Source organism: Notolabrus celidotus, chromosome 8 (genome assembly GCF_009762535.1).
Source record: "Notolabrus celidotus isolate fNotCel1 chromosome 8, fNotCel1.pri, whole genome shotgun sequence".
NCBI lineage: Eukaryota > Metazoa > Chordata > Actinopteri > Labriformes > Labridae > Notolabrus > Notolabrus celidotus.
In genome coordinates, this window is record NC_048279.1 from 15884815 (window position 1) to 15912354 (window position 27540).

General features: G+C 38.8%; 2 protein-coding genes across 6 annotated transcripts; one reads left to right on the top strand and one right to left on the bottom strand.

Moving 5' to 3' along the window:
• The first annotated feature begins 777 nt into the window (after window positions 1-777).
• uprt (uracil phosphoribosyltransferase (FUR1) homolog (S. cerevisiae)) lies at window positions 778-9436 on the top strand. 4 transcript variants are annotated; one of them, XM_034689526.1, is made up of 9 exons: window positions 778-1053; window positions 1139-1202; window positions 1275-1366; window positions 4130-4172; window positions 4259-4328; window positions 4518-4580; window positions 7012-7173; window positions 7805-7903; window positions 9031-9436. In XM_034689526.1, the coding sequence occupies exons 2-9, from the start codon at window positions 1140-1142 to the stop codon at window positions 9135-9137; spliced, it is 699 nt and encodes a 232-aa protein (XP_034545417.1). In that variant the 5' UTR covers window positions 778-1053; window position 1139; the 3' UTR covers window positions 9138-9436. The 4 variants fall into 4 exon arrangements, with proteins under 4 accessions (XP_034545417.1, XP_034545416.1, XP_034545415.1 ...); XM_034689527.1 differs by having other exon boundaries at window positions 801-880; XM_034689525.1 differs by having other exon boundaries at window positions 1139-1366.
• Window positions 9350-16917, bottom strand: zdhhc15b (zinc finger DHHC-type palmitoyltransferase 15b). Of its 2 annotated transcripts, none has more exons than XM_034689521.1 (11): window positions 16753-16917; window positions 16324-16350; window positions 16126-16220; window positions 15909-16029; window positions 15545-15614; window positions 14864-14896; window positions 14640-14760; window positions 14315-14447; window positions 14078-14204; window positions 13323-13441; window positions 9350-11806 (listed from the first exon to the last, which is right to left on the bottom strand). In XM_034689521.1, the coding sequence occupies exons 1-11, from the start codon at window positions 16868-16870 to the stop codon at window positions 11763-11765; spliced, it is 1008 nt and encodes a 335-aa protein (XP_034545412.1). In that variant the 5' UTR covers window positions 16871-16917; the 3' UTR covers window positions 9350-11762. The 2 variants fall into 2 exon arrangements, with proteins under 2 accessions (XP_034545412.1, XP_034545413.1); XM_034689522.1 differs by lacking the exon at window positions 16753-16917 and adding an exon at window positions 16590-16686.
• Between the last annotated feature and the right edge of the window lie 10623 nt (window positions 16918-27540).

Below are 27540 nucleotides of genomic sequence, written 5' to 3' on the forward strand. Positions count from 1 at the left end.
TTATATGCAGATTGCCAACGCTGCCTTCACATGTCACCTGCGTGCCCCATGAGTCTTTGTTCACACTTATTGTCTACACTTTGTTTACATTGTTTTGATGAGATGTGGGGTAGTATAATTTTGTATTCACATTTTTATAATGTCCTAATTTTTATTCTAGTTGTATTCGTATTTTTTATATACATACAGTATATATTCATTCTCATTTATTATTTTATATGTTTTTCTGTATTGTCAAAATGTTCTTGAGTGGAAAATTTTACAGTAAATTTGTTTTGCATGGAAGTTATCTGTAGCGCAGTTTTTATAGTGCAACTAAGTTTTTTAGGTAAGGGAAAATTCTAAATAGTGATCTCACTGTCAAAGCATGGGGATATGGCACCATATGTCTATGAGTTTTTAGAAAAGCGCTTTATAAATCAAAATTATTATTATTATTATTATTATTATTATTATTATTATTATTATTATTATTATTATTATTATTATTATCATCTATGGGATATTTACAATGCCAAATTAAATTATAATCAATATTTCAGAATAATTCCCACCAATAGAGTTTATATTGATTGGATGTTGAATTATTCTGATCCAAATCGTATAACTGCTACCAGTGATTGTCTCCTTTATAAAAAAATGAGTTACCCCTGGATGACTTCTAAAAAATAAATAAATATAACAATGAGCCAAAGAGTTTTTTGAACGGCTCTTTGAGAGGAACGGCTCCTCAAGATCCGGTTCCCTTCAAAGAGCCATAAATCCCATCTCCATCGCCGGGAACTACGTCATATCCGGTCTACTGCGACGCTGTCAGTGTCACACAGCTAGCAAGCGAGCGGCTTTACTTGTTATTAGCATTTCTCTGGATTGATCACAGGTTAGTTTGCTATCAACACGACGTGATTTAATGCCTGAAGGGTTGTAAACGAGGTCCTAATGGACAGCCTGTGTTAGGTCCCCGCGTGAAAAGGAGAATTTAACTTCAAAACAGCAGGCGAGGCTAAAGGAAGAACACGTTGTCTTCTTTGTCAGGCAGCGGGCAAGTAGGCAGTAAGTGGGTCGCTCGGTCAAGAAACGCCATCTGGCTGTAACATATATTTTTTTAGACAAAAAAACACTTTGATCTCGTACTCAGGATGCCATGCCACAATCAGCAACTGAACAGTATCAACAGTGGCCAGGAGCACCCTATGAAGCAAGTACGATTTGCAAACAGCAGCACTGTGCCTGCAGTGCTGTCCAACTCTGAACCCTCTGATGTCACCATACAGCATGACAGCCAGGATAACATTGGACTCCCTCAGCTTAAACTGCTCCCTCTGAATGACCAGATCCGAGAGTTGCAGACTATAATCAGAGACAAGTGAGTCCCTTCTCTTCTATCTCAGCATGCAGACCAGTACAAATCTCCATACCTCAGATTCAACCCATTTATAGCATTACTTCTAGGCTGCAGTGTACATTTCATGTAGCTACAGTTGTTGGAGAAGCTCTTATAACTGCTTTAATCAATTTTAAGCTGTCTAGGTTCAGGCAACCCTAATTTTGAATCTGTATGATGTTTGGTTTGTGAAAGTAGTGATGAACAAGTCTGATGTCTGTATAGGCAATGAAGCTGACCTCGTATTTGGCTGATCCTGTTCTCCACCTCTTCAATTCCATTGTCCTGCAAACTCATGCTGTGCAGCCAAACATTCCTCAAGATGTCCAAAGGTGTACATCAGTGCAGAATGTGTCCAGCTGAAATTTGGGGATATTTGACGGAAAGAGTTTTAATTACTTCACATGTATTAAACTTCACAACCCGAAAGTGAAGATCTCATTCAAGCAAGCAGGGGAAGTAAAGGTGATACTAGGGATGCACTGATCCGATCCTGGTATCGGATATCGGCCAGATCGGACTCAAAAAGCTAGTTTGGATATCGGCAACAAGGGGCCAATATATAGTTCAGATTTTAATATCCCTCCTCCCTGCCACAGGTACAGGTCATTCTGTGGGAAACACTATCAATCACTCAATCATCAATCAATCTTTATTTGTATAGCGCCAAATCACAACAAACGTTATCTGAAGACGCTTTTACAAACATAGGAGGTCTAGACCACTCTATGTCAAATTATATCTAATCTATCAGAATATATATCTAAAAAACAAAGAAATGTTCATCAAAGACGACAGATTGGCCATAATCCTCCTGTCAACCACCACCTCCACAGGGTCCAGGACTGAGCTGGCCTTCTTCACCAGTGTGTTCAGTCTTGCTCTCCTGTATCCTGTCCGCCCACAGCAGGTAGCTGCCCTGTTTTCCTCCGCCAGGGTTCTCCACTATGGAAACACTACTTGGACGTATGTTTTATTTTCTCATTTGAAGCAGTTTTTTTATACAAAATATTTAATTCATCTTATCCACTGCTTCGGTTTATAGCTGAATTGTTATATCTGTTGGTTATGAAGATTTACTCACCAAACTGCTGGTACACATTTATAATCTCTTGAATAATGATACTGTCAGTTTAAAAATGTTCATTTTATTTTGGTTTTCAAAGTCAGAAAAGCCTGAAGTTGCCAAAACATGATTATATCCTCACATTAAGGAATAGAGATTGTTAAATCAATACAGGGATCGGATCGGATCAGTATCAGTATTGGCAGATACCAAAGCCCAGGTATTGGTATTGGTATCAGTATCGGTATCGGGACCTAAAACGTAGGATCAGTGCATCCCTAGATGATACCATGAAGAAGTGTGAACCAAAACCTTTTCTCAACCCTTGAAACTACTTACATGGTAGATACCAGAGGTTTGGACTCGAGTCACATGACTTTAACTCAAGTCAGACTTGAGTCACAATTTTGATGACTTTGGACTTGACTTGAAAATATCATCAAAGACTTGGAACTCGACTTGGACTTTGGCATCAATGACTCGGGACTTGACTCGGACTTTATTCTGATGACTTGAAAAGACTTGAGATTTTGAGCATTAGATGAGTTAAAATGACTGTACAACGTCTCCAGAGGTTAATTTGTTGTTGCACCGCTTAGCACTGATTATATCCTGAATGCTATCTCAGCACTCTTTTTCTTTGAGGTTAAGTTCTGTCACTCGCACTGGTCTTATTTGAGTTTTCTACCTGTAGAACACCGAATGAAGACCATTTTCCTCTTTTTCTGTGACTAAGTCTTGTCACACTGGTTTTATTTTATTTAAAGAATAAAACAATTCAAAATGCATTCATTGTATTTGTCAAATTCAATAGATTGTTACATTGTTAAAATGGCATTTTATTTGGTAAACAGTGCTTATGACTTGTAAGGACTCAAAAATTTCAAGCCTATGACTTCGCACTTGACTCGACATGTCTTGTCTTGACTTGAGACTTGACTTGGACTTGGGATTAAAGACTTGAGACTTACTTGAGGGACTTGCAAAACAATGACTTTCTCCCACCTCTGGTAGAGATACTATAGGAAATTAAATGACACAAGGATAAACACAGAAACATATTTATTCCTACACATTTTTATGAACCCTTCATGATAATGCAATTGAAATTTTGCATTCACATTCACATGGTGTCGCTGTATGAAAATCACCACTCATTGTTAAGTGGATCTGTGTTGTTACAGCCTAATTTAACCTGACAAAGACGAATTACCCCAAGCAGTTCCACACAGTATGGGTAAGACTTTAAATCATAAGTGATTATTCAGTCATGTAAAATCAGTGCCCAGTGCCTGCTTATAGCTTAGATTTATGCATTTTAACTAAAGACTATATAAAGAAGGTGGATTTAACCACAGTGGCATTACTTATTGGTTTGTGGACACTATTTTGTAGCATAACGTTTAGCAGTCAGGTTGTGACATCTGAGCCAGAAAGAACCATATTTGGACTTAAACTTAGAAGGTCATGTTCAGTGTCCTGAGTAGTTGAAGTTACCTCTAGCTGGCAGCCACATGTCCATCAAGACATCCAAAGGAGCCATGGATGGGAAAATGAGCAGGAGACAAAATACGTAATCATCATTATGATCATAACGGGGAGTAAAGTGGATTTGGTGCATCTCTTGTGAAAAGTCTCCTCTGAACTTCCTACTCAAATGTTTGTTTTCATATTTTCAGAACGACCAGCAGAGGAGACTTTGTGTTTTGTGCTGACCGACTGGTAAGATCATAGCTGACTACTGCATCCTGTATGTGTCTTTTAAAAAGCTACGAGTCTTAAGCTTCTTCTTCTTCATCCAAAAACAGATCAGACTGGTAGTTGAAGAGGGTTTGAATCAGCTGCCTTACTCAGAGTGCACTGTGACCACGCCAACAGGCAAGACTTTCCTTCTCTAATAACAGAAATCAACGTTTAGAACCAGATAACTTATTTTTATCACGTTAATGCTAAAATAAATTCTACACAGGGATTCAATCCAGTGTTTTACCTCCAGCGTGTATGACTGAGTGGGCTTGTTCCCAGCAGCTACATTTGTCAATGTTCTTGCTTTGTTTCCCCCCTCAGGGTACAAGTATGAAGGTGTCAAGTTTGAAAGAGGCAACTGTGGAGTCAGCATAATGAGGAGTGGTAAGTTAAACCTTCAATAGCTCACCTGCCAAATTAGACTCTTATTATGTCTTCCATGCATATGTAATTTCTGCAGATGGTGCAGTGGTACTGTACATTCTGTTCTGCACATATTCATTAGGTCAGACTTTTTTGTTTCTCTTGGTGAGAATGCTTGATCATTTTTAGATTGAATAGTATAAGAGACTTATTTTACATTTGGCATTGATGGGTACAATCTTGTACTTAGCAGAGAATGTGCTCTGAAGGCATCGCAGTCAGCAGAAGAGACTCTTTCTTTCCCCTTGTGATTAAATAAGACTGTCATCCCTGTCAGGTGAAACACCGGTTTAATTCTACTGCTTCAGTGATGCCGGAGCATAAACTCTAAAGTAAACAGATCATAGCCCAAATAATACATCCCAAATACAACCCACACAAGCAGTTTATGACCCAAGATATTACATAGAGGTATTGATTATTAAAGTTTATGTTCACAATATGGTGCCATCTTGTCATAAATTGTTGAGGGTTGATGTTGAGCAACATGTCAGGATACAGTGTGGCCCTGTTTCTGAAACTGAACTTCAAAATCTGTTGAAGTCAGCAGGTTCACAGGATGTTAAATGATGCAAAGCTGTGATGTGTCGCACCTGTGTTTATAGTGAGATAGTTGGTAATGTGTGAGGTTAATGCTAGAAAAAAAAATCCCCTTGTGTGTATTGGGGTTTTTGTGTGATATTTTGAGCGACATCTCTATGACAAAGGCACAAAATATTATTTTTTGGTTCATGCTTAGAAGATTAAATTAACCCTTTTTACAGTGCACTTTTCCTGTTGTATGTTGTACTCTGTATGTTTGCAGAGTGGCAGGCTGTGTGGACTTCAGCACATAGTTCAGTTTTTGTTCAGGGACAAACACAATTTCCTACGTATTTTATTGATTTTATAACTATTTCCTTGTCACATGAAACAGATTTCAATACCACAGCGTTATCACTATTTTAAGTCAAAATGGTGATAAGGTATTGTTATCACAATGTTCAGGATGTACAAAACAAACTGGAAACAATAAAAAAAAACTGTATAAGTATTAGTGCTGGGTGATACCCCACTTTTAGGATTCAATACGATACAGAATACTTTTTTGGCAATTTACTCGATACCTGATACCGATGCTGGTACTTTCAGTGATTTAAAAAATAACAATAAATGCAATGCTTGAAAGACAACTCCTATGACAAATACTGTTCATTTAACAACTTTAATATGCAAATTCTTTGGTGGCCTTTTTTTAAACGATGAAATAAATTTAGAAAAACACATAAATAATTAACATCCTTTATTGAAATTATCTGAGTGGAAAGCTTAAAACAGCCTCTTCGGTACAAAACTTTGGAGTAAGTTACCCTAAAGGAATCAGAAGTGACACATGCGCTTTTATTTCGCATTTATTAATTAGTATCAATATTGTATTCGAGTAATTGATACTCAAATGAGTAGTGTGTGATAATCGATATATCGATACCAAAGAATCGATACGCCGCCCACTAATAAGTATTATACAAATATTTTGTTAAAGGCCCTTTGGCCTTTAATAGATTTTATTGGACATGGGCTTTTTGTCTCATTGCAATTTATGGCAGATTATTTTGTTCATCAGAACTGAAAAGAGTAACACTGGCTCTAAAGAGTAAATGAATACAGCTAAAATAGTTGCAAACAGAAATGACAACTGCATAAGAGTCTTTGAGGCATTCAAATATTTGTTTCCTACCTAGTTGCTAGAAGAAAAACAATGATTATCATCAAGAGTATTTGTTAAAGTCATTACTATATGCTGAAGTGCTGTTAAGGTATACAAATCCACTTTCAGAAATATTTTATGTTGCATCTGATCTCCAGTTAAGAGGACTGGCATGACAGCTATTAGTTGCAGCTATTTGACAAAAAAACACACTTATATATTACATATTTTTTTACAATTTAAAGTCAGAAATCTGTAGATGTACCTGTCTAAGTTTTGGGTTGATTGGCCCAGAATTTCACAGATCTTTAAAAAGAAAGAAAAAGACTTAAGGAAAAATTCAGCAGAAGAATTGAAAGATTTGACATCCGTAGTGCTCGCCCTTTAGAGAAAGGAAGTGGCTGATTGCAGAGATGGAAATGATGAACTGACTCTATGCCCAGCTGTTCTCTTATTGATTGCAAAAAACATAAACTTGATTGTTACAGCGCCACACTGAGGTTAATGAGTGTCACTGAACGTGCACAAGTGTTGAGTGGAATTTGCTACACAGCTGGCAATTTGAAGGGTTTGTTCAAGGCAGAGAATTTACAAAAAGAAGAAGCAAGAAGGACAATAAAAATAAAAAAGACTCCATCAGGGAGCATCGCTGTTTTGACATCTTACTAAACAGCATTTTTATTTTACTTGTTTTCTGTGGCACAGGTGAGGCTATGGAGCAGGGCCTCCGGGATTGCTGCCGCTCCATCCGAATTGGCAAGATCCTCATCCAGAGTGACGAGGAGACACAGAAAGCCAAGGTGTATTACGCCAAATTCCCCCCAGATGTGTATAGAAGAAAAGTGCTGCTCATGTACCCCATCCTCAGTAAGTAACAGAGTTTATCTCACAGACGACTCCTGCGTGTTGCCCTTGGTAGCTCGTAAATGTCAAGAGCTGTCTATTTTTGTGCAAATGTAAAATCAGTTTCATGTATTTATTCATTCTGAGAAATCTCTCTTGAGTTGACCTTCAGCACCAAGTCCACATTTCCACATCAGGGCAGCCCATTCACACTGTTCTGATAATTATAGCACTCATGGGGGAAATTATACACTGCCTAGGAGATGGCCACCAGGCTGCTGAATAGCATAATAAGGGACAACAAAAATAGTATCTTAATAGCCCGGTCTGCCGATGTCACAAAGCAGCATTTTTCTGAAGAAATATGATGGAGACCGAGCCACATTGAAGGTATGTGTTAGAATGTCAGAGTGATGGATCATATGGTTACACTAATGCATCCTAACAGGGTCAAAAATTAAAGCCTGTCAAGCATTCAGACTGAAGGGCAGATCAATTAGCTTTCAGCTTAGAACTCTTTTCAGGTGCTAACATAACGCACTAGAAATATACAACGGTTACTTCTGAATAAAGAGATCTGCTGCATTATTTACCTGATGAATTTTAAATAATGTGACACAATGTGAGCTGAACATTTGGTGCTGTGTGTCTGCAGGTACAGGGAACACCGTGATCGAGGCGGTGAGGGTGCTGATAGAGCACGGAGTCCAGCCCAGACATATCATCCTCCTCAGCCTCTTCTCTACGCCTCATGGTACGCCACGTCAGACACATCACTGACACCCATTTACTTTTGTTTACCCACCAGATCACATACTCAGTCTGCAATCTTCTCTTCACTCCTGTTCCTGCTGTGTCATTGTCTTTGTACTAAACGTGCCTGGCAACCATAATGCTGTCTAGCAGCACTACTCTGCAACAATGGGTTTAAATCAGGGAATGAAGGAGCGAATAAGCTTGTTACTGTGGTTTTCTACTCACATGATGACCATGGAAATGAAATGAGATCTTCATAATTTCACTGAAAAACATAGTTATTTTGTTCACTCTATAACCTTTTTATGAATACTGCTAATTCATCTCAGTTTCTACTTCTGAAATTCCTCAATTGAAACATGAAAACTGTGTTTTATAAGAAAAAAAATGTGAATAATCTCTTTGGAGAATAAAGCCTGCTGATTTTAGTAGATCTATTGTCATTAGTTGACACCCCCCCTCAGACAAACTCAAACTGATGATTGATACATATTTATATTTTAGTCAGTGTTAGTAAGCCCAGAGGATACTGACGACGATATCATTGTTGGACATGTCTGAATAATAAGGACACCATCAGTTACAATTCTGAGTTTGTATGTTTGCACACTAACCACACAATTGTTCAATTTTGGTTTCTTGTATTTTTACTTATTCCAAAAGGCTTAAATTTTCAATTTTATAACTATGCTATATCCTTAGAGAGAGATCTGCATGTCAGTGTATACGCGCGCATGCACGCGTGTACGTGTGTGTTGGCAATTTGCTGAAGTACATCGCTTTCATGTCCAGCATTTAGAAATGTATTGAAATGGACTTCAACCATCATAAAAGTACATCATCAGCTTCAAGGGTGGTTAGGCTGAGCTGCAGTGATGTACAGCTGAGGCTGATGGGCATTGGATGAAAAGACTGAGGTAGTTCAAGAATACCTTGTGATGAACACATTGAAAACAAAACAGGAATCATCCTCTAGAAGCACATTTGTACTTTTCATGTTAACTAGAGAGTAATTTTCCCCAGCTGCATTAAATCCAACCACTATTTTACCTTTAAAGCTGCAATAATGCTGAATATGTCATTGACTTTATGACTCTAGGTGTAACGGCTTTAAATGTCTCCTAGGTGCTAATTCTATAATCCAAGAGTTTCCAGACATCACCATCCTGACAACGGAGGTTCATCCAGTGGCTCCTACACATTTCGGGCAGAGGTACTTTGGCACCGACTAAACTGACAACAACCTGAGGAACATGATCTGAAATTTGCTTTTAAGTATATTTTGTGTTGTTTATTTAAATGTCTCATGTTCTCCTTGTTGTGCCAAATACTGCTACATTATCTCCAAAGTTCCCTAACTGATATAATCTGATGGATTGTATTTATTTACGTGTTTTTGCTGCCGCATACTCCTGCAAAAGAGAGAAATACTCTGAACAATATAAAGGGTTCAACTTGGATCATTTTATTTGCATGTTACAATAAATGATGGAAAATAAAAAGTTTATATTTGTTAACAGACAAAACTGCAGATGAGATGGTTTCAGTCCTTTGAATGGTTCAGAGGTTTTGAAGATGAGAAGCGACACAATCACATACTCCAAAGACAGTTCATAAGGGAACAAACTGTGTGCTCAGAAAAATATTCACTCCTGTCTGCAAACGGGGAATAATTTGTCATCCTCACATTTTATAAATATCTTACCTTTTGATAAGAGCGCATTGCTTCAATAGTTTATTTCAAGTGTCACTTAATGGAACAAAATATACAGACACTGCCTGCAGCAGTTATGAATCAGTAAACAAAATACACAGGGAAAAAGTTAAACATTGCAACAATAAATAGACACAAGACTACAAGAGACACTCAAAACCCACATATTTCCTAACATTTATACATGCTTTCAAACATGGACTCATACCTCGGATAAAAACGACACATGGGTTTAATCAATAAGTGACATATGTATGTTAAGTATTTCTCAGGCATGAGCAGCATTTGATTTGGCTTACCCAACACAGTAGAAAACAGATCTGAGGAAGCAAGTTAAAAGCGTCAAGATTAAACAGCATCAAGATTTGATGCTTGAAGGCCCAACTTTTGACTCGTACTGAATAACAAGGTGTACTTACATGTACACTGGCTATATACACAAGTCCATAACCCAAATGAAAAATCTCAAAAAACAGAAACACCAGTAGAAAACATTTAGAGTATTTTGCAAAGGATAGCTGATCCATACCAACCAGTGGATGAAGATCAGATTAAATATATGTACAGTATTTAAAAAGATCTGAAAAGGAAACAGACTAAGAAGACTATGTCCTCTCTAAAAAGAAAGCTGATCTACATCATTTCCTTTTACTTTACATCCACACAAAAGTGTAAATGTGCTGAGGATGAGGAATATTTTTGGAAAAGCGATTGTATGGGTATTTTTTTAAAAATATCACAGTATGTCTCGCACAGCATCCCAGACCATAAAATTTCTTTTAGGTTATTACTGCATTTAAAAAATGTAACAATACAGCAAAAAGCATTTTATTAATGATATTCTATATATTCAGGATATGACTAAAATGTTATTTAAAGCAAGGGTAGGCAATTTGTTTTCATATAATCTGTTGAATAAATACTCAGACAAAAAAAATAGGAAATTATCCTGCATCTGTGGTTGTTGCAAGACAGGAAACAAAAATCCATCCTGTGTTAACAGAAACAAAGCAGCCGGATATTCTACCTGTCTGTCTCTGTATCTACCTGCCTTGGAGCACATGTCAGTGTCCTCACAAAGCTAGTAAGCTAGGTAGTTGCACAAGAAGATAAGGTGTTTGGACATGTTGAACGATGATCTTCGCTCCTCTTCACAACACCTCTGGTGGACTCACCCTGCACAAGCACATGCATTCTTCCCATTTGATACCTGTCTGCTTTTTTTAAAAGTTGCCAACCCCAGCTTCTTCCTTTTTTGCATGTACAATATACTCTGGCTGACATTCAGGCATGTATGCACAAACATATTGTTCATTTCCTGTCACCTGTCTTGCAAGATAATGGTTATGGCATTTAAACTCGTTATTAATGACTGCTAAAGCAAAGTGTGAGAGGTTCTTAGATAAATAGGTGCCATGTATGATGGCACAATGTACTCACAAGCAGGATGCAGAATACATTCTCAGGAGAAATAACTCCCAAACTCAAGAATAAATATATTTATAAGGCGCAGGAAAAGCTGGATAATCTGTTTGATGAATAAAAGTAAAGTAAAATCTCATGTTAAATATTCTGCAAGAGCCAAACCCAGTGCAGGCCAGACTTCTGAGTCGATAAAAGAGACCCCCTGGAGCATTAAGGGTGTGAGGTTTTGATGCAGCCCTCCACAGACTGAGCTCTAAGGTGCAACACTTCAAACTCACAACCCAGCTCTGAAACAGAATATATACAGTAATGGTACAGAGCCAGACGAGGCTTCAATTAACACGGTTCAAAAACGGACAGAGGCCAGTGCCTTGGGATGAATACTCAGAGGGACAAATCCAGTCCATGTTAAACAACAGTTGCCTTTTTTTCCGAGGTAATATTGCAAAGTTGTTTTTTTTTCTCCTAAATCAAACAGACACTGTCTTCCTGGAGAGGATAAATGATACTACTGGTTACTGTTATGTAAAGCACCAGGCGTGGAGTGGCAATGATAATACAAATACAGGTTTTAATCCACACCTTTGGCCCCCGCTCAGTTTGTATTTTTCAGATGAACATCCGCATTATTTGGAATGCATGTGCCTCGTGGTACACAGTGTGTTTGATTTAATATACACCCTCTGCACCAATTAAAGTGGTCCTAAACATGAACTTCCTACTCCTCCATCTCTATGGTAACAGAGGGGTCCTGGTCCTCAACTAGAATCAAAGGGAAAAAAGGAAACTTTAGCATGTATTGACATAAATAAAACCGATTTAGCTCATGTGTATTTAACATTATGTTGCATGTGACCACCAGGTGGCAGCAGAATGGTATGGTTAGAATTCAAACACAGCAAACTACTATGCAGAAGGAAATAAGAGCCTCTGGATAACTATATTTCTACACACAAGTTTTAATGCACATCACTTTTCTTTTTTGCTCTCCAGCAATCACTTCTCAGTATTTTTCTCACTAGATCATAAAAGTGTCGTCCTGGACTGCTTTTAGTCTGTGCTGAAGGTGACTTTCTCCAGAGAATATTTCATAGTTTTGGGGTCTTTGCCCAGCTACTTGTCTTTGGAAAACAGAGGTATATAAAAAAAATTAGGCTCATGATATGAATCCAGACTAACTGCATCCAAAGTGTTGCTTGAACTGGGATAAAAGTAAAGAGATCACCTTTTACTGCAAGTGAAAATTAAATGAGACAATTATCCAAAATAAACCTGATGTTGCATGAACATCAGCAGCTATTGTAATAATTATTGTAATAGTACTTATCACGGTTTAAACCTTTACCAAATTGTTTAAAAATGTACAGTGCATCTACTCTATTTGTGTTTAATGTATAGCCCCTGTAAGGAGTTTCTAGCTAGTTATGAAAATTAAAAAAGATGCCAACAGCAACAAGACTAAACAACACTATACACGGTGTAATTTTAACGCCTGTAATTGCTGTGAGGGAGAAGGTGTCAGACCAGACGGTTAACAACACGCTTAAAAAAAAACAGCCTACATTTATTTTTACTAAGAAAATAATCCCTCAGGAAATATTCCTTACTATTTAATTGTATAGTGACTATATATCCCTTGATTATTCTAATTTTTATAGAGAGCACGGGACTTTTATCATCAAACACTATTTTGTTGTTTTACCACAAGACTTGCCAAAACAGACAAACAGAATATTCCTCACAGGAGCTTCAGAGTAGTTTGAAAATAGTGTTACATTAAACTAACCTCCAAATTCTATTTAAGTTACAGTAAAGTTACATTCAACTATTAAAAGGAAAGCTTTCAAATCATGTTGACTTTGTTTAACTTGGAACACATTTTTGATTGTCATATCTCCAGTGCCAACAGAAGCTCAGAGGAGCAAGTCACATTGATTTAAAATATAGTCTAACTCATTTATCTGCACCATTCAAACTGATGGCACTACACTTTATCAAAAGCTTAATTAGATATATTCTATGGATAAGCATGCTATATTATAGGAGTGAAACATATAGCACATTCTCTGAGGTCAGACTCTTTAGAATCTTCCACTACTGCTGGGAAATATTAATCCAGTTTCTGTCCCTATCTGACATTGCAAATAGTGAGACATTACTCATCTTAGATAAAGAATGAATTTCACTCAAAGAAGAACGTTTCAGTTCAAATTTTCATGTTCTCATAACTACAGAGAACATATGAATCAGTAAGTATTACAGAGTTCAAGTAACTCACCCAGGCTTCCCTCCTCAGAGCCGTCCTCAGACTCCTCCCACATGTCCTCGTTTGCTAGTAAAGGGTTGTGGGACTCAGAACTGCGATTCTTCAAGGGGAAGTAGTGACCATTCCCTTGGCTGACATGCATACAAAAGGGGAAAAGAAGCTAGTCAAGGAACCACAGTCATGAGGTTGTCCTGTTCATTTATCCCATCTCTGAATTGATGTCTTGTTCTTATCTGATGCTACAATATGAACTGCAACTCGACTGTAACTCAATTGTCCATCCAATAGACTATACACATGCCCTGTGGTTTTATTATATAATGAACTGTGTTAATGATTACGGGTGTTCATTATTTGATTCCTGTCTTAGAGTACTGCAGGATTGAGGAAAGGACTTAGCATTATTTCACTTCTAGTGCCCAGGTCATAGGTCTGTGGCTTTTTAGAAGGGATTTTTTAAAAGACATTACACTGAACACATAGAAGTTGGAATAACGCTGAAACAATGCAACAATATGTAGTTTGATTTTAACCTAATACTGGCTTTTGACTTATGGACTTTGGGCTTGAATTCTGATATTTATAAAAAGTTACCTGGTGTTATTTTATGAAGGTTTTCTTCATGACTACTCTGAACTTTTCTCTGCAGACCGACTTTTTTTTTTAACAGAGCTAATACTAGAGAGGCACATTTCACATACAACATTAGCAGCATCTCTTAAAATGAGCAAGAGGAGCCACATCCACTTATCATGCATCTTATTCACCTTGTGAAGACAGGAATGAACCACAGTCTCCGATCCTCTCCGAATACCTGCTGCAAGTTTCTGCGTATGCCAACATTGAAGCCATTTCTTTCTGGTCCACCGACAAAAACTGGAGCTGAGAAGGCCTCTAGAAAAGTGTAAACCATTGCAAGTCAGATTAATATCTCATGCTTACGTCCTCCACATTTACTTCTACATAGACCAACAACACAGGTTTCCAAATATGTAAATTCTCACCTAAAGTGGATCGGTTCTTTGCCACCAACCAACAGTGGTAGCCAAAGAGGAACATGAGACTGACGAAGAACATGAGTGCCACAAACATGAGGAAGAGGACATGGAACTTTGCAGGCCCATTTGGCAACTCCCCCTGAGAGAAAGAGAGACACAGGAGGAGAAGAAACTTGAGCAAAATGGTAGGCTTTCAAATTGTTACGTCAAAGGTTTTAGTTGTCCGTAGTTTTGGTGCTACAAAAGCAATGATTTGAGCGACTTGAATGTGTCCTGTGAACCCATTATCAGATGCTGAGCATTACACAAAATTCAGACTGTTGTTACTCACTTCCCAGAATTTGAGGAAATACTGAAATACTGTTGCTGCAATGAACACACAGTACATCATGGAGTAAGAGAGAAAAAGGAGGAAGAACTTGTAGTTTGAAAAGCCCACGCAGTTGTTCACCCTAAAGGGGAAAAAAACACTGTTTCAGAATAAAAGTAATGATTTAATTATATATCAAAGACAGAAACATGCTGAACAGTATGCTACTGTATGTTACTACTCACCACGGACAGTGATGGTCCATCTTCAAGACGCAGCTTTAAAAGAAAAGCACATTTTAAACATTTATTTTAATACCTTTCTTTTATTTTGTATTTTTTATTTAACTAGGTAAAAGACTCATTGATATTTAAAACCTCTGTTTCAAGAGTGACCTGGCCAAGACGGTGGCACAAAACAGGTTACAACACACAACAAGCACACAAAACAACACAAATAAAATACAGTCACAGTGTCACATGGTTACATGATTACACAGTGCAATCACAAGATCCAATTGAGCTTTTTTCTCTCTCTTTTATGATTGACTTGAATTCCCCCAGAGTTGCAAGATGTGTCAGTTTCAAGTCCTTCTGTACATCATTCCAGATAAACAGGGCTGAAAATTTAAAAGCTTTTTTGCCGATATAGCAGCTAAGAAAAAGCTGTAGATACCTGAATACCATTTCTCATATCTTTATTGACTTCCAGTCCAAACATACTTAAAATTCCTTTATAGGTATTTTTGATATTCCTTAGGGTAAACCGCTGCTTAGACTGATTAGGAGGATAACATTTCTGAGACATGGTGTGCAAACGAAGCAACACCTTCTAATTATCACAACAGTCAGAGGCCAACAAATACCTCCTTGCCTAATGCAGAAGTCTCTCCAGATGAATGGATTGAGGAGGAAAGAGTGACTTACGTTTCACAAACCGAGCAGTGGTGACAGCGGTCAGGCTTCAGTACCTGGCAGCGGTCGCAGAACCTGATAGCTAAAGACAAGAGGATGGCCAGTTGAATGAGCGACATTTGAGCTGACCCTCCCTCTTCACATACTTCCTGCAGCCTATAACTTAGTCTCAGCAATCAGCACTAATGAAAGAGATACATTGGCTGATTACACTGTATGAGGATGCTCAGGGACACACACAGAGCTAATTGCCCTAGCCTACTGGCTTTCAACGCACACAGATTGCGTGCGAGATGACGGACGGCAGATCAGCTACCTTCCTGGTTTCTGTTGAGCACTGAAGGGGAAAAAAGTCTTGAAACATCAGACAACTTACCTCCAGATTGTGCTCGACTGAAAATGGGCAGTTTCTTTGCGATCTCAACCAGGATCTGCTTCTGAGCATCTGGCCTTTCTTCGAACTCGTACCTTTGTTTGTCTGAGTATGACAGCTGAAACTATAGAGCAATGAGGACAGATCAAGATAAGATCTTCTTATGCAAAAAATAAATCACATGTTGTTTAGTGTGGCCATCTTTAACAGTGCAGGATACCTTTTTGCATGGTGTTGCAGGAGGGGTAAAAATAGACTTCCAGTAAGTCCAGGAGAACATCACAAAGCAGACATGAAATACCAGTAGATAGGCCACTAGAAGAACAAAACAACAGTCACGACAATTTACAACACCATGACAAAAAATACAATGCATTGACTAGCAGCTTGTAGCACTGACACGAGAAGGGTCCCTTACCTTTTTCTAATGTATTGGTGATTGTGACTGTGGATAAAACAGAACATGGCACGATTATAATATCAGCCAGGAGCTATTAGCAATGTTTTAAAGTGTTTGCATTATCACTTAATGGTGTTTAAGAAAATGAAGTATGTCGGCTAACTCGACTAGCCGGTTGGACAGGTTGTTGCTAAGAGGTACAACAATACGTACTCACTGTATGAATACTGTTCAATTTACATTCAGTGATTGTATATTTCCCGCTTTAAAAGATCAAAACTTACGCTAACCGAGTAAAAGCACACACCCTTAACCACATCCGTACAGTTTGCTAGCTCCGTCTCGGTCTGTAACCATAGTCCTGTAAACACTGCTGTGCGGCAAACTGCGAAGACTTCAGCAAAACGATCAAAATCACAACAAACGGAGACAGTTCTTCATACTTACATATACATAGCTCAAATACGTAGGCGTAGTATGACCACAGCACCACCGAGGTGATTATAAGCACAGGTATCCAAGAGAAAACCCTTTGACAGCATCTCAAACCTCTGGAGAGAGCCATGTTCCATCTAACCTCTGTTCTTATCTGCGCTCGACTATCATTCCTTGGATTTATCCAAAGGTGAGATCGGCTAGTGATTCACTCAGCCTGAGGAGCTGAGGTAGACTGGTGTACCCGGTTAATATTAATTTTTAACATTTTCATTTTGATTGCTACGCAAGAGGATTAGGTCCACTGAAAAATAAAATGAAGGTCATTTTTTTTAATTATTATTATTCTGAGAAAAAAAAAGCAGAATTCTGAGATTAAGGAATTCTGACTTTTTTCTCAGAATTCTGACTTGAATGTCAGAATCTCTTTTTTCTCGGAATAATAATAATAAAAGAAAATTGGACCTTCATTTATTTTTTATTTTTTCAGTGGCCCTAATACTCTTCCTGAAATTACAGTATTATACAAAGTCAGCCTACTATCACCTTAAGAATATATCAAGGATTAAAGGATTTATGTCTCAGCAGGATGCAGAAAAACTCCTCCATGCATTTATCTTTAGCAGACTAGACTACTGTAACGGTGTCTTTACAAGACTCCCTAAAAAGTCCATCAGATGCCTGCAGCTCATACAGAATGCTGCTGCTCGAGTCCTAGCAAGGACCAAAAAAGTAGACCACATCACTCCAGTTCTTAGATCTCTACACTGGCTTCCTGTCTGTCAGAGAATAGACTTCAAAATCCTGCTGATGGTTTTATAAAGCACTGAATGGTTTAGGCCCAAAATACATTGCTGATCTGCTACTACTTCATGAACCACCTCAACCTCTGAGGTCATCAGGTACTGGTCTGCTTTCAGTCCCTATAGAGTCAGAAGGAAACATGGTGATGCAGCGTTTAGTCTTATGCACCACATATCTGGAACACACTCCTGTAGGTCCTCCTGTAGGTCCACTCTAACTCTCACCTCTTTTAAATCAAAGATTAAGACCTTTTTAGTTGCCACTGCCTTCCTATCTTAGCTTATTTTAACTAACTTTAAATTCAAATTTTAATGTAATTTTTAATATATTTCTAATTTTCCTTTTCTTTTCTGTTTTATTATATTTGTCATTTTAATTGTGCCCTTTTATGTCTGAATGTTTCCAATGCTTTTAATGTTTTAATGTAAAGCACATTGAGTTGCCCTCGTGTATGAAATGCGCTATACAAATAAAGCTGCCTTGCCTTGCCTTGCCTTGCCTTGCCTATTATAAAATTATATTAAAACACTACTCCCTCATCAATGTCCGTAGTAAGAACAGTAACTGATTAACAGTAACATTATTATCATTATTTGAATTATTATTTGAATCATTATTATTTGATTCATTGCTTTAACATATATTTATCTTATTAAATTATTTATTTATCTATCTTATCTTGTATTCTTCTGATCTTGTTAATGCTACCTTATTTTTAACTTTTCTTTCCACTCTTACTTGTTTTCTTAATTTCACTGTATTGATTTTATTTTATTTTTAAGTATTTTATTAATAACCATGCCTTTTATAATTTTATCATTGCTGTTGTTTTCTGTCTCTGTTATTCTGTGAAGCGCTTTGGGCTGCATGTTCTTATGTATGAAAGGTGCTATATGAATAAAGTTGAGTTTTGTTGAGTTGATTTATAGAGAAAACTAAATAAATCTCTCAAAATACCGAAAAAGAAGACAAAATGACAAAGACACAGGCTAATTTCTGAAGTAAGTCTTGTATCTTGTAGTCCCAATGTGTTGCCACACAGGTGTACACTTGGTGTGGACACAGGTATGTTGTCCAAATAAATAAATAAAAGATTAACCTTTCGAGAAAAAAAACATGGCTGATAATTTTACACTACTGGACTGGCATAAAGAAAACTACCCTACCCATAATAAAATGTACTAGCTATGTTAACTCTGTCATTAAGTTTGCTGAAAAATAAATAATTTCCAGTAAAAACATTATAACCAGGGTATGTGAAAGTCTGTGGCACCTGTTTGGAAAACTCTTGAAATGATTTCCACTAAATATAGTGTGGCTCTGAACACTTTAGGGCCTTGATCTACTAATCTATTTAGCAATGGGCAATATCCTCTATCTCCAAACTTCATTCTCTGGAGTGTAGCCTTTTCACTTAAATCCTTTATTGTCCAGCCTAAACTCTAACCAGACTAACAATTGTAATTTCTACAGCTTGTTTCTGTTTGTCAAACTTTCATGGGCCCAATTGCATGAGCAAGCATAGAGCACTGTAGCACAACTTAAAGCTGACAGGAAAGGGAGAATAGATGGAGAATGACATGCAACATGGTTGCTTCACCTAAACCACAGACTGTTTTAACTTTAACAGTACTTTTTAATTAAGTGCACTTGTTTACCCTTTTGTGCTTTTATTTGTAGGTTACACAACCAGCTGGATTTCTGTCAAAATATCTGCAGGCCACACACACACACAGGCATACACACACTCACACACACAAGCTCTCCCAGGACCAAAATTGGATCAGTATTTTTTGCGAATGAGCCTCAGGTACTGCTGAAGTTCATTGACCTAAAACATTAAGAATTAAACCCACTTCCTCAATTTAAAACGCTTTGTGAATGACATCACCCTTTGTTGTTTTATATTTACACTTAATGTGATAATGCTGCATTTAAGTACTTTCATCCCTGCTTTACCTAATTAACACTCCTAACCAGCTCAACATTTAGAATTGGCTGGATTCAATTAATACGGTTGGATAGTTTTGTGCTTTGCAGCAACACATAGTTACAAGAAACATCAGAGAAACCTTCTATCAAAGACCTAAAGGAGCAAATTACAGTTTGCATACACAATTTGAAAACCTTGCACTTGGACATATTACTCATATCATGGAACAATCTAGATCCTGACAAGGCAAAAATGCACACATGCATGTAAAAACTGTGCAGATTGCATTCATAGTTGTTGAAAACAAATTTATAAGAAAAAATTACATGCACATGTAGTATTTCTAGATTGAGGGGTACAACATAAAAATATTCCATGCTGGAAGTATCAACATCCCGGAGTACAGCATGTGTGAGAGGCTGCTTCAGCTTCCTCTGAATGCATAAGCATGGACCCCTCAGGTCACAAAGTACTGGGAGTTGTGACTGATGTAGATCATCAAGGTATGGCATAACACTGTAGGTGCTCCAAGCATCCCTCGGTCCAGAGGAGGTAAAAAATACTGTGGGTTCCTGTCTCCAGAGTGTCAAGTTCAGACCTTGTGCCTGTGTTAATCCTGTCAGTCTCACCTGTCTCAGTGCTATCAAGTTTGGTGCAAACACAGGGAAACAGTAACACAAGTGAGGGAGCTCAATAATGTTCCTTTTACTGGTTAAAATTGTCTGGTAAGCTCCCGCTATGTCCCCTAATTAGAGGGACTATCAGAAACCCCCAAAGGTAACAGAACTCACAGCTTAATCTGGAGTGCAGTGGTGAAAAGATTAGTGTGTGTTGCCTACACTGCTTATATAGATGTCTATTGAGCCCCCCTAGTAACATAACAAAAGATGTTCATACAGGAATATTTGCAACACACTTTCATTCTGCTTGTTAAACACACAGATACGCATTCACACATGGGGACGGCAAGCTTTTGTTTCCCTGTTTGACATCTTCATACGGCTTTAGCATAAGCTGGATAATTTGGTGACTGAGTTCACCAATGCCTTGCGTTCGAGACCATTCACTTTGATTATCTCTTGGCCATGCCCAACTACAAGTGACAGAAGTATGTCACTGTAATGAATTACTAAAAATTCACTAAGATTAGTCTGTGTTTGTGTTTGCAAGAGGATAAAGCAATGAGTCAGCATCTGCATGGAGCTGACTAACAATATTCATCAGGAAGCCACACAAGACTTTTTTAATCAAATGTCACCAGAGGTACTCCTTAGCTGTCTCCTCAAATCTATCAAACTGCTTTTAAAGTTATGAAATATATTACATGTTATGTCTTACATACATAAATAAAGCATTTTCACTTTTGCCCTTCTGCTGATTTAAGTTTGCATTTATCTGCTGTTACACCCAATTATGGTGATGTTTTTGTGGCAGCAAATCCACATCAACACCACTTTGCACTTTGCAGTAGTCACCAATAGGAGGCACTGTGACACTGCTCTCAAATGAATAACCACGGCCCTAGCTGTCACCTGCAGCAGCTCATAACACACATTTTACTGTTTGGGATTATCAAAATTGAACATGAATGTGGTTTAAATCAAATATTAGTTTTACAAGGACTCACAAGCTGTGTTCATAAATTCAAAATTGGCATCAAAGAAAAGTGAGGCTTGTTTGAACAATTAGAGGTTGTTCTAATTAGAAAGCTAATTAGACTTGTTACAACACAGGGTTTGTTTGTTTTCATAGCTCACAGTTATCTTTGTAAGACAAAAAAAGGAAGCCAAATAGAAACTGATCTTGTGCCAACTGAAAGAAAACAATATAGCTGATGTCATTATCAGCGCTGATTCCTTTTAACAGTATTATTATCATCTGTTTTCTGATATTCTCTATAAATGTTCCTCCTCCATCCCTTCAGAGACATGCTGCTTCATCATTCCACTTCTTTTGTTTTGATGATTTACGACATGCCGTCATCCTCTGACGTGGTCCTTGAACACAATGCGTAACAACAGTGTAACAGGGTCTCTCCATTACTAAACGCTGTGAAACTTTTCATCTTGTCATGGGACCCCAGAGTCACTGGAGCGTTTAACTGTAGACTGTAAGAGCCCAGCAGGACTGTTGATCACAGACTCTGAGTGTTTCCCAGCACCACCTGCTTTCCCCCTTTTTACGTAATGCAGACTCCCTTCCTTACTGCAGTGCCTTCTGGGATATGGGTGTGAGGTGTGCTGCACCCAATGCTGACCTCTTCTCCTACATCACACATGTTGTTTCCTCTCTTTTTCTGTAGGCCTTGCTCCTTTCCTTCACATCTTCTCCCACTTCAACACATCGTCTCTCGCTGGTTCTCCATCCAATTCCCCCCCAACCTCCTCCCTCTTCATCCTCGCTCCTCTCTCTTCAGGCAACAGTGTCGGCAGCCATGCGATGACAGCTCCTCTCTCATTCAACCACTCACTGGAGGCAGGGAGCGGCCGTCCATCCATCAGCACGGCAGCAAACCCCTCCACACTACAAAGCCATTGTGACTAGCAAAATAGTAACAGCCTTTTCATCAAAACATTTACCCCCGAGTGTAAAAGTAAAACACAAGCAGCTCATATCAGCAGGTTGAGGCAGACTCTGGGATGTGTGTGTGTGTGTGTGTGTGTGTGTGCGTGCGTGCGTGCGTGCGTGCGCACGCGTGTGTGTGTGTGAGAGAGTAAGTGTGAGTGAAGTGGAGGTGCATTCCATGCCGCCCTGGTGGTGGTTGTCTACATAAACAGACAGTAGGGGCTGGAGGAGAGCCCGTTTTGGGGAGAAGTCATGCGTGGCTGCAGAAAAGTGCGAATGGGCCCCGGCTGACAATGCACCACCATGCAGGCATATTAACAAACAATGGCCGACACAATCCAATGTTATTTGACTTTGCACTGGAGCTGCTGCTTACTGTTATGCCTTGCAGATGCAGTGGCACTCATTTGACCCCTAAGATTCTCCTGACATGCTGTCGTGCTCTGCAGCCACGGCTGGATCAGGGAATTGTGATGATGCTGAGCACTTTGGAGGATGATTCATGTGGTAAGGTGTGTGTGTTCCTGTGCAGCAGCAAGGTTTGTGTGTGTATATGTGTGTGAAGAAGAGGAAAAGAGGTGTTGTACGTGTTCCAGGATGGTATGTTCTTGCAACACTGCAAGATGATGCCATATTGACTTTGATTTCCATTTCATTCCCCGCATGCTTTAGTGTCTGGACGGGGAATTCATCGTGTGTGCATCCGTTTGAAGTCAATATGGAGCACATATTGGAAAGTCTGCATTCATCTTAACATATTGTCATTGGTTTGCGTCCAGGTGATCAAAGAGTGGCTGTTTCTGAGTTGTGCCCACATTTACACAAAAGGTATGTGTGCAGAAATCAGACATAAGCACTGGAGTAATTAGAGAGACAGACCAGTGCAAGAAAACACAGCTATGACTTCACAGAACATGGTCCCACACGTCACTTACAATTTAGCTTTATACAACACAGAAAGAGACTTAATGTATTCTACTATTAACCTATTAACACCAATGCAGAACTGTCTAGAAGACTGTTTATGTGGATTATGCATGTATGAATAAGTCATATTGAAATCAGGGGGAATAATGCATGCCTTTCGTGCAATTTTTTCATGTTATAGTACCAAATGTTCTGACTCTGAGGACATACTCATAGCCTCGACGTCTGGTTCTCACTCCAGTGATGGACACGGTAGACTCCGGCGGTCTGGAAAGCTGTTAGCTAAGCGTGACATCAGCAAACGGCACTCAGCGGAGCAGGAGAAGCCCTGAAACAAGGCTATAGTCCTGCCTGCTCTCTGCTCATATTCACACTTAACAGCAGAACAAACAATGACAGGGCGGGGAGGAATTGCAGACACCTCACCCAGCATGTGTGAAAATAAATCTGCTCAAGGGTGGAGACCTGTGTGTGTCTTCAACAATCATGGAAATAGCGTTGGCCTCACCACGAACAAAGGGCTATGTGCGTTTTAATAAAGGCATTTCATTACATCGTGTGCAGGTCAGGCACTTGTGGGTTCTGTCACATGCTGCTATGACAACAGTCATGGAGTATTTCTCATTGACTTGATGCTAGACATATTTCATCGGTATCATTGTGCTTGATCTCTGAGCTTGTCATCAAACAGATTAATTACATCTTGCCAAGTGATAGAGGTATTCACTGTGTCTAACCACATGGCAGTATTTGGAGTTAAACATCAGAGGGGAACTTTAGCAGCTTTGTCGCTTTCAAGGACCCTTTTGAAATCTGAAACACTGCCTCTGCCACTGAAAACACTTTGTGGAAAATCTGATCTGCCTTTTTTCCTCAGAGATAGTGAGAACAAAGGGTGATCCTCTCCTGTGAGACTCTTTGTCATCACCTTCGTTTGACTTTCCACAAATACGATTGGTTTTATCAATATGTGTTATGTGGCTGAGTGAAAGGGAAGTGGTTGTTAAGTGCCAATGGAGAGATACAAACAGAGAAAAAGAGTACAGCAGTGGACACAGAAGGCAGCTGGAAAGTCTATCATCTCACTGGTTTAGATGCTGTTTGCCTTGTATTGTACGCTAGCCTTCAGTGTCCCCCAAGGACACGTCTGTGGTGCTGCACTCTTTCCATAGACACAGTCACAACATCCACAATACCACACACTAGGAAACATTTACTGATGAGAGCAACACCCCCCTCTTCTCTGAATGTTTTGCTGCAGGATCTGAATTTAAGAAGGTGTGGGAATATTTGCAGAATTCTAAACTCTGTCAAAACAACAATACCCCAAAACAAATATGTGAACATCCCTTTTTCCCATAATGCTTCAGAAAGCAGATTACTCACATGTAGAGCTACAGGGAGGTAGACAGCTGAAGGCTTCATTGGGTTCTAATGATCCAGTTCTGCTGACGCAACCATGTCAAGTGCACATGGGACGAAATCAGTCGTCTTCCGCTATAGGTGCATGTCACTCATGAATATGCATCTCTGTTCCATTATACACAGCATGATTTTCATTTATCGGTCAGTCACTCTCAGTTTAAATGATATGGAACTATTAATGCATACATACACTTTAATGATTTTTTTTGCAAGGTGTAAGAAAAGCAGTAATGAAAAATACAGATGGGAATCATCCACAAAATATTGTATAAATATATGTTGTTGTTATTTTGCTATGCTTCCTTTACCCTGCTTGCCATGTTGCAGGGTTCACACTCACCTGAGGACGTGGCCCAGATGTGCGCAACTCAATCAGTGCCAAATTACGCATAGGGCTGAGCTCTGACAGAGCAGTAATGTGGCATACAGAAAATCTGGGTGCCAACAGCTCATCTGTCTTCTACTATAGCAGTCCACAGTTATTTATGAGGACCTCATTTGAACCTCACACAAATGCATGCTTCCCAAGATTATATGCTCGTAAATATTCTGATGCAAGCCTTAAAAGCAGAGGTGACCCCATCAGTGACAATAACTTGAACTTCAAAGCTTGCAAAAACACTTTTATGGCTTGTTTTTGTTTCTTTCTCCCCTGAAAAAAATTGTCTGATTTTGACTGTTTTCCCAGTTCTGCATGGAAAGGGTCTGGAGTTATCATCGCAGAGGAGATTCCAGCGCAGGTACTTAAGGGAATCTGTTTCCATGCTCTGATTTTACACGCAGGGGCAGCGAGTCCGAGAGGCAGACTGCTAGGTTGGAATAAATAGAACAGAGGGAGATGAAGGTGGGAGGGAGAGAGATGGAAAGTGGAGATTGCTGAGAAGTAATGAGAGTGAGGGCAGACAGAAGGGTAAACAAAGCATAGGTAAAAGAGATTAAGGACATATGTGAATAGGGGGTGGGGGTGGAGAGACATCCAGGTATAAGAAACAAATATGGTGCAAAGAGAGGGTTATTGAGTAAGTAATGCACCCAGAGAATAGCAGCCAAAGGCGGTGCAGTCATTGTCACAAGCCACATTAAGAAACGTAACCTCTGTAATATGTTTTTATGCTCTGGGTTACCAAAACGCGCATGGGTGATGGTGCTTTGCTCTGTTTTGTGAGGAATGTAACAGATGCAGTCTGGACCGCAGGGGGCTGGGTGGTAGTCATAGCACATGTTGTTGACCTTGTCTGCACCCCCAAGAAACCTGGACTGATCGCTGTATCTGAAACATAAATGCCTTAAGAACATAGAAAGACAGGCAGTAAGACAGACAGTAGATACAGACAGGCAGCAGTTCATGAAGGGCCCATATAGCACTTTCAAATCACTGTCTATGCCAGCAGCAACACTTCATTATCTGACAGTGCATGTAAAAATAGAACATAATTCATAAACCATGTGTCTAACAAGTTGTTACTCATACGTTTCAGACATTTCCTCACAATTTGTACAACTCTGCATCATGCCTGAGGCCTCACGCTGTGTAATCAGTTATGATGACAGGAATGAATACCAGCAAAAACCAGCATGTTTCCATTCGCAAAAGCAGCTCATTGTTTCATTTGCTGCAGTTTCTCAATTTGGACACAGAAACAAAAGATAGGTGCTAGGTCATTTTTTAAAAAGCTTGTAAAATAAGAGTATAAGGCCTAAACAACACTGAAAGGACTGCAGGCATTCCATTGGCAAGAGATACCATGCTAACATGCTCACAGTGACATTAATTTTTTTATGTTTATTAAACTACAATCTGAGGTTGGTGTGTTAGGATGCTATTTAGCACTCAACAAGGGAAATAACCAAGTGCAAATATTAACTTGCTCCAGTGAGGAGTTTTTAGGTGGTTATTAAAGAGACTGAAATTAACACTGATGTCTCTTTTGAGGCCCCAAAAGTAAACAAAACCACAAGCACAAAGATTTATCATATACTATTTCTCTATTGTAATTTTGAATGTCTAAAACTACTGCTGCTGGTGAGATAAGGACTCCATTTGTTTATTTCATTTCCATTTCAAAGATGGTTGATGAGTGATGGATTTGACTTTTAAAAAAAGCAAGATTATGTTTTTCATTTCAAAAAGCATCACTTCCTTATACAGAGAGATAAGATATTCCATGCTTTCCACTGGAGTTGCCATAATTAACCTGAACCCACAGTTCCTCAGAGGAGCAGCAGTTATTTCAGATGAAGTCGGAGCAGATATAGAGTGGCCTACCCATACATTACCAATCCAACTTATTTGTACATTGGAGCACATTCATTTTTATTACTTTGACTATATTTGATGACTGTTTTTAGTTTATGTTTGAATAATCTAATTGGTTTTTTTTTTTGGTTTTTTTTCAGATTATATGCAAGGGACAGTGGCAGCCTGTAGAAGTGCTCTCCAGAGAGATGCTTATTGTAAAGTATATTTCAAAGCCTGCACTTTTTAATTTGTACCGCAAAAAGTTGAACTAGAACTTTTACTTTCAGGTACAGTGTGTAGAAATGGGAATATTTCCCGATATTACTTACCCCTCCCGTCGGTTAAGTGACATGTGGCCAAGCTGTCGTCTCTGATGGACATTTTTTAAAATATATATATTCTTGTTGTTAGTTCTTGTACTGCACATGTTCTTGTTTGCTGCTGTAACTCCATGAATTTCCCCATTGTGGGATGAATAAATCAGTATCTTATCTTAGTATCTTATCTTATGTGTTTGTTTAATTGCAAATGGTTGTTTTATTCCTCATTTCATGTGTTGTATTTAATGTTTCAATACTGCCACAAGAAATGTATATCAACAAGTGAGTTCATTGCTAATTTGTCAGGGAGTGCATAATTTTTGCTGTCAACAGCTTCTTTTATCAGAAGGGGAAAGCTGGTTTCATTAAAGGTCTTTCCACTGATGTAATTTAAAATGTCCATCTTTCCATTGGCAGTGTCATGTAAACCCTGGCAGCTGACTGTGTCTCCCCTGTGTTGGATCCAGTGTTACAGTCACACCACTCTCAGGAGTCACTGGCCAGACCAACAGCTGCCTGGAAAGAGAATCTCGTGGGTCCAAACAGAACCTTAGTTGGGGTCTCAGAGTGACTGTAAATCCTCATCC